Source organism: Girardinichthys multiradiatus, chromosome 14 (assembly GCF_021462225.1).
Source record: "Girardinichthys multiradiatus isolate DD_20200921_A chromosome 14, DD_fGirMul_XY1, whole genome shotgun sequence".
Taxonomy (NCBI): domain Eukaryota; kingdom Metazoa; phylum Chordata; class Actinopteri; order Cyprinodontiformes; family Goodeidae; genus Girardinichthys; species Girardinichthys multiradiatus.
In genome coordinates, this window is record NC_061807.1 from 17,878,576 (window position 1) to 17,885,856 (window position 7,281).

Below are 7,281 nucleotides of genomic sequence, written 5' to 3' on the forward strand. Positions count from 1 at the left end.
AAACAGCTGCAGAAAGCCGTGTGTTATTAAAGGCTTATTTATCCGTCACCCTGCCTGACTCGCACAGAAACATGCTTTTTATTCCGCTCTGTTCATCCACCCAAACACACACAGTGATGGAGCTCTGGCAGCTTTCCAGCTGTGAATGATCTGTTCTGGCTGCATTACTACTGGACCACTCTGTGTTGTTGTGGGGGTGGATGGGAAGGGACACTGGGTGCTGTCAGCTTGGGTCAAGGGGCGTCAACTGATTCTGGGTTGACGGAGTTCATGTTTATATTCAATGTGTTCCTCTTTTTAAGAACAGCTCATAAAAGCATCGTTTGGGTTCGCGAGTGGGCCCTCGCGGGGCGGAGCTCACCTTGGCCCTCGGAGGCCGAACAAAGCCACTGTCTGTGGGCTAAACGGAGTGCAATAAGCAAAGTAAACCTTCCAAGGCCTGCTCCACTTTCCCAATAAGACCCTTAGCTCATTGTGTTCCAGCCAGAGGCTTATTAGGGCTCAATCTACTGTATGTGTGTGTGTTTGTCTGTGTGTGTGTTCATGTATTTCCTTTTATAGGAATATTGGATAGCCATTAAAGCTGCTGCTTCCAGCTGAGTGCCTCTATTCAACTGACTGCTTGTAAACTACACCCCTCCATCTCTTTGTTTGTGTTTCTAATCCTGGGTTTAAACCATGTCTCCATCTTTTCAAATGTGCATTATGTGCTTCTCTTTTTCTGTGACCCGATGTTCCCTCTTTGATTTTATCTGCTCCAGTATTACCTGTAGGTCTTGATGCAGCAACAGCAGCGCCTCTCAGATTCTCTCAGCTCCATCTCGTCATCTCTCTCCTCTCTGGCCGTCCTTGGCAAGGCAGTCTGTCATTAGCCCTGAGCTCAGACTCATGGCTTTAATTTTGGTCTCTCTCTCTCTCTCTCTCTCTTTGGCCATGTAGGTTTCTTCTCAAGCCCTTCAGTGTTTGCACGTCTTTTTTAGTGTGACGTTTCAGGGTAGAAATGATACGGCTCTAATTTACAAAATTCCTATTTGAAATCAAAATTCTTGCCGATACTTTGTCAGAGAGAAAGTCGATGGTAGTACTTGGAGGCTGCGAGTAAGTAAAAAGGTGGTAAAGGTGAACGAAAGTGACTAGTGAGTCGTATGTGGGGTTGGACACTGAGGAAGCAAAAGAGGATTTCCATCGATTGGCTGGAAAGGATGTGCAGCCGGTTAGAGTGATTAAGGAGAGAGATGGAAATGTACTAACAAGTGCCCAGAGTGTGTTGAACAGATGAAATTAGTACTCTGAGAAGCTGATGAATGAGGAAAATTAGAGAAAGAGGAGAACAGATGGGAGAAAGTTAGTTTCTCAGTGGGACTTAGGTTTGGACTTTCAACTGGGTCATTCTAACGTCTGAATATATATAAACCATCCCATTGTAGCTCGGACTGTGTGTTTGAGTTTGTTGTCCTGCTAGAAGGTGAACCTCCTCCCCAGTCTCAAGTGTTATGCAGCCCCTAAAAGGTTTTTGCCCTGTGTTTAGCTCCATCCAGCTTCCCATCATTTCTGAACAGCCACCCTGATCCTGCTGAAGAAATGCATCCCCACAGCATGATGCTGCCACCACCATGTTTTAACATGGGGATAGTGAGTCCAGTGTCCCATATGTAATGTAGGGGACATGCATGCTGTGTTCTCTACGTGGCTCGTAGCAAACTCTAAACTGGACTTCCCATGGCGTCCTATCAACAGTGGCTTTCATCTTGCCACTCTTCCATCAAGGGCCAGATTTGTAAAGTTCACAAGTAATAGTTGTCCTCCCTGAGCTCTGGATCTCTGCAGCTCCCCCAGAGTTACCAGGGTCTCTTGACTGCTTCTCTGATGAATACTTTCCTTCCAGTTTAGGTGAATTGCTAACTTCTCCACATCTTCCTCCCTGACCTGTCTGCTGTGCTCCTTGATCTTAGTGATGCTGTTTGTTCACTAATGTTCTCTAGAAAACCTTCACAAAATGCTGTCTTTATATTGAGATACAATTACACGCAAATGTCGCCCCACTTCACTAGTAGGCACTACTTTGTTTCAAGTTTCATGTTAAAATGAGGAGGCAAGTATACATATTATCAGTAATGTGTGGCTAGTCTGAGCCACGTCTGCCTAGAGATGCATTCACACACCAGTCACTTCGCTCTGCACTTCAAAGGAAAATGCAGCACCTGTTTTCTGCATAAAAAGACTAAATGTAGCCTTTAGAGTTGCTTAGGTTGCATGTTTTATTTGTGGTTTAATGGTGGTGGGGAGAGCTGCACTCAGTTCAAGTTTGTTATGTAAAAATAAACAATGTTGAGTATAAAGATCTCAAATAATTTGGACACATACTAAACAAAACGATGATCGAACGAAAATCTTGGAAAGATTTCCAGAAAGCCTGAAGAACAATGGATCCAGACTGCCTCTTTTTATGGGAGTACAAGAAAGTCTGGCTGTTTACGAGGAACACAAAGAGGTTATCGTTATGAGACTTCTGCACTGTTCAGTGTATTATCAGTTGAATTTTCTCCCAGCCCTCATTTCTGCACTAATAAGACCTCCAGTGAAGTCACGCTGTTGTTGAACTCATTATGAGCTGCCAACAGCTAGAAGCACGAAGCGGCTGCAGAGCTGAGCTGACCCTACCTCCTCCCCTTCTCTCTCTGTCCTCCAGGCGTATCCGTCTCTGAAGCCCCTCGCCGCGTGGATGCGGGATCTCTGCCAACGAGTGGACCAGTTCGCACGCTGGGCAGTGGATGTCCAGCCTCCCATCCTGTTCTGGCTGTCTGGCTTCACCTTTCCTAACGGCTTCCTCGCTGCCGTGCTGCAGTCCACCGCACGACAGCAAAGCGTGAGTGCTCACACAGACAATAACAGCAACACAGATATCTTTAAGCTGATTTTATAAACCTGTCACAGTTAGGGATTCATTTTCACTTTAAGAACGCACACAGGAGAGCACTTTTAGGCTCGCTGGTGTCAGAACTACCCTCCAGTCTCTCCTTTTGCAGGTTTGGCTCCTTCTGAGCAAAGACACGTAATTAATCTCAGCTTCTTGCAGCCTCCTCATCAGACCCGCGGGAACTTTGACAGATGAGTCAGGTTTTGTCACCTTATTGAGAAATTACAAACTTCAGCTTTTTTTTATTATGGAAAAACATGAATATTATGTGATATGTGACAAAAAGATCCCGGAGGATAAAGTCATGAGGGAATATGTATCATGTTACATCCAGATAGATAGAAAGCTGGTAGGAAAATGAAAAATAGTCATATTTAATATATCAAAAAGTTCTTTCCTGAATACAAATGTGAGCCGGGACTAAAAAGTCATTGGGATTTTTATCAGGCATTCTGTAAGGAGCCTGAATACACTGCAGATAGATTGTTTTAGGAATCTGCTGTTCATAATCAGACATTATATCTATTATTTGATGTGTTTTCTTGAAGCCCTGACGATACACTTAACTAAACTTTCTGTGAGTACTGATGCTGTAACGGCATCAAAAGCGATTCAACTCCAAGAGATAAGTACGTTTATTGGTAAAAATTACACAAGAACAATTTAAATAGTTAAATAAAACTAATATAACAAGGATTTCAGACAAACTTAACAATAGATCCCACTTTCAAAGACTAATGTAGTCTCAAAAATATTCAACCCCCTCCGTTGAGTTCTTCATAAGGCACGTTTGCAATTCAGGTGAGATAAAACCCCTCAGTTACCTGGACTGCTGTTTGTGAGGTTTCATTGAATGTTAGGTCAGAAAATTGTCCAACGAGTTAAGAGAACAATAGAAAAAGGAAAATAATAAGAAAAGACTGCAAAGGCCTGGTTGTTCCTAGTGATATAGAAGCATGGTTCACAGGCTTAAAGTCAAAGAAAGAGGAGCTACACCTGCTGGATGTGGGTGAAAGAGGAAGCCATCAACGTCTGCCATCAGATTCCTGAGGAAGTCAAAAACCTTCGACTGGCTGCAAAAGACCTGCAGCAAGACTTGGTGGCAGCAGCCAGCGAGGTTCCAGTTTCTACAATATGGAACAAATGAAACGCTGATGGACTCCATGTCTGAAGTCCAAGACCTGCACAACTACTGACCAACAAACCGCCGCTGACTAAAATAGATCCACAAATGTCCATTTAACATTTGCCAGAAACATCTTGATTATCCCCAAGATGGTTTTTTTGGGTGGCCTTGTCAAAGTCTGGATATGAATCTGATTGAGATGCTGTGGCCCGTCCTTAAACAGGCAGAATTTAAGCAATACTGCAAAAAGAGTCTAATTTCCTCCGCAAGGATAAAAAAGACTAAATACCAGAGATTGCAGATGCTGGATGGCGGTTGCTGCGTAGAGGGTAGTTACTTTTTCACACAGGGCGAGCTTGGTTCAGATAGATAGACAGAGAAGTAATCTGCAAGGGTGCAAATAGTTTGTCACGGCACTGTTGATCAGTGCGGAGAAAAAAAAAAATTTGGGAACGTTCAGCAGCGACACTGTAGCGTATCTTTACAGAACCACATTTATCAGTGTGGAGTGATTGGGTCACATTGTCTCTGTGTGGAGAGACGGTTCATCACTGAGCCCTGAGTACCGCAAGCAGACACGCCTGCCATCAGATCAGAGCTTCGCGACAGTGATTGGCTGTTTTTAATCTTTTCCTCCAGATCACAACATATACTGGACAATGAGACGTTTTCACATTTTAACTACAGGAGCGTGTCGGTGTGGCATTGTCTGAATCCTGAACCGGTTCAACAAGTACGAGAACATTTAAGACCAACAGACGGGTAGAGCTTGACTAAATGAAACCCAGTGGTTTTAATATTTGGGATTAAGTTTATACATCATCATCATCATAGGAACAAATGAGCAAAAAATCAAAACATTATTTAAAAAAGGTTTAATTTGTATAAAAAACAGACATTAATGCATAATTTCATGGTAATAGTTCATTAAGAAACCATGTTTACAGTTGGAATATTTCTCTGTGTGTATTTGCAGATCTCAGTGGACACGCTGTGCTGGGAATTCATCGTGTCCACCGTGGATGATCGCAACCTGCTCACCCCACCCGAGGTGACTTCCTGTTAGCATCCAGGTTTCCATCAGCTGCCATCAGACCTCTTTTCTCTTCTGAACCATTTGCTCTCAGCCTTCCTCTCCCTGGCAGTATTTATTCAATCAAAGTTCAATCAAGCACAATATATTCATCATCATTTTGGTGCTATTTTTTAGTTCCCACTGCTGTTCCTGCTCTTTGACTTATTTTATCTTTCATTCTTTCTTTTAATCATTTTTCCTCCCTTCCCACTGCATTTTCTACTCTTTTTTTTTGTGGGTTTTGCCATCCATCCTGTTTCCTGAATATTATCACCAATACATGTTGTCCTTTGAGCTCATTCACATGCACTGCCAATCAGAGGAGTGAACTCAATCTTGGTTTAAGTGTAATGTTAATTTCCTCTGAGCCATTCATTGATCAGGTTGGAACAATTAAATAACTTCACATATAAAAATGCTCCCCACTAACACTTGGCTTAATGTTTGCAGAGAGACTCACGTTTTTTCTTTTTTACGTTTCTGACCACCCTTCAGAAATGTTACAGTTAAATTAAACCTGTTGGTTTTCTGACGCGGACCCCACTTTAAAACTTGGATCACAGATTTACATCAGAACATGCCTGAAGCCTGATTTTTGCAAACCCAGTTTGAGATCATTGTCTGGTTGGAACACCCAACTGTGTGAAAGTTTCAACCATCTGAGTCAAACTGACACCCTGAAATGAAACCGGTTAGGATGTTCAGGAAGAAGCCAGGAATCACTGAGGCTCCAGCTGACAACCAGGAGGAGAAGATGTCCAGATGTTTTAGATGCGTACGGGTCTTCCATGCCCCATCCAGGGCTGTGTTTGTTAAATGAATAAATTGTTAAATTTCTGTCATCCAGTCCCATAAACGACACCAAACAAAAGTCGGAATAAGCTGTTTGGCATTAGCAGAGAGGCTTTTGGCACAGACTCAACTCTGCTGCTCAGCCCACAAATGCATTTTTTCTTACAAATGTGGCATCATTTAAATGGAAATAAACAGGCTTTCCAACTGAATGAGGATTTTTTTTGCCAGGAAGCTTTGTTCTGTATGTTTCCTGTTGTTTTATATTATGACCCTGTGTGCATTAGAGAAAAGCCACCTTAGAATCATCCTTGTGATCAATTCATTGAAGATTTTTGTTGGATAAACAAACCATGCAGAAAAAGAACAGTTCAAATGAATCAATAAAAGCAACAAATCACCCTGACTTTCATGCTGATGAGTTTATACAAACTTCAGTAGCTGAGCTTCAGTACCGTCTGTCTCCTCGCTCCTTCAGGATGGAGTATATGTGAGAGGCTTGTACCTGGAGGGGGCCGGTTGGAACAGGAAGAACTCCTGCCTGGTGGAAGCTGAGCCCATGCAGATGGTCTGTCCATTTCCCACCATCTACTTTAAACCAGTGGAAAACCACAAGAAGATGTCCAAGAGTGAGTTATTTGTTGATTTTCTTTCATCTTCCCATGTGCATCTCTCAGGTTTTCCACAGTTTGATTTATTTAATGATCCATGTTTAGCTCTTATTCCTCCTAATGTTTCAGTGGGGGTCCCCTGCCTCAGCTCAGGCCGTCTCCTTTCTGTCTGCAGATATGTACATGTGTCCCTGTTACTACTTCCCAGTGCGTGCTGGCAGAGCCGGACGGCCGTCATTTGTGATCGGCATTGAGCTCAGATCCGGAGATGTGGCTCCAGACCACTGGATCAAGAGAGGAACTGCTCTCCTCTTGAGTCTAGACAATTAAAAGCTCACATATTTTTATTATTAGCTTTCTTATTGCTTCTTGTTTTAGTTTTTGTTTATCAACTGTTTTTGTTTCCAAGCCATAAAGCAGAAAGATGTGTTGCATACTCTACTGTAAGTTGTTCTTTGACAACTGGACTCTGGTTTCATTTGTTCTCTCCCCTCTCTGTTTGTCTGTAGCCTCCACTGGTAAGTCCTCAGTTGTGCAATTCTCTTTGCAACCTTCTTTATCCCTTTAAAAAAAGACCGTACCTATAACTCCAACTGCTTCACTGGAATAATTTTTTTAAACATCTGGACCGACTGTGCGCGCCTATTGACTTTAAATATCTTTAAACTAAAATGTTTTATCTTAAATGTACACAGTTTATTGACAGTTGCCAAGCATTAAAAACCTAATAAAGATCCAGAGCAACCCTATTTATTTAAAA

General features: G+C 42.5%; 1 protein-coding gene across 3 annotated transcripts in view; it reads left to right on the forward strand.

Moving 5' to 3' along the window:
• Window positions 1–6,957, forward strand: part of dnah2 (dynein, axonemal, heavy chain 2) — an 88,117-nt gene extending 81,160 nt beyond the window's left edge. For all 3 annotated transcript variants that reach the window (XM_047386720.1, XM_047386722.1, XM_047386721.1), the window contains 4 exons: window positions 2,690–2,866; window positions 5,020–5,094; window positions 6,389–6,539; window positions 6,697–6,957. In XM_047386720.1, the coding sequence (XP_047242676.1) occupies window positions 2,690–2,866; window positions 5,020–5,094; window positions 6,389–6,539; window positions 6,697–6,851 (558 nt within the window). In that variant the 3' untranslated portion in view covers window positions 6,852–6,957. The remainder of the gene's footprint in view (window positions 1–2,689; window positions 2,867–5,019; window positions 5,095–6,388; window positions 6,540–6,696) is intronic.
• Window positions 6,958–7,281: the final 324 nt, after the last annotated feature.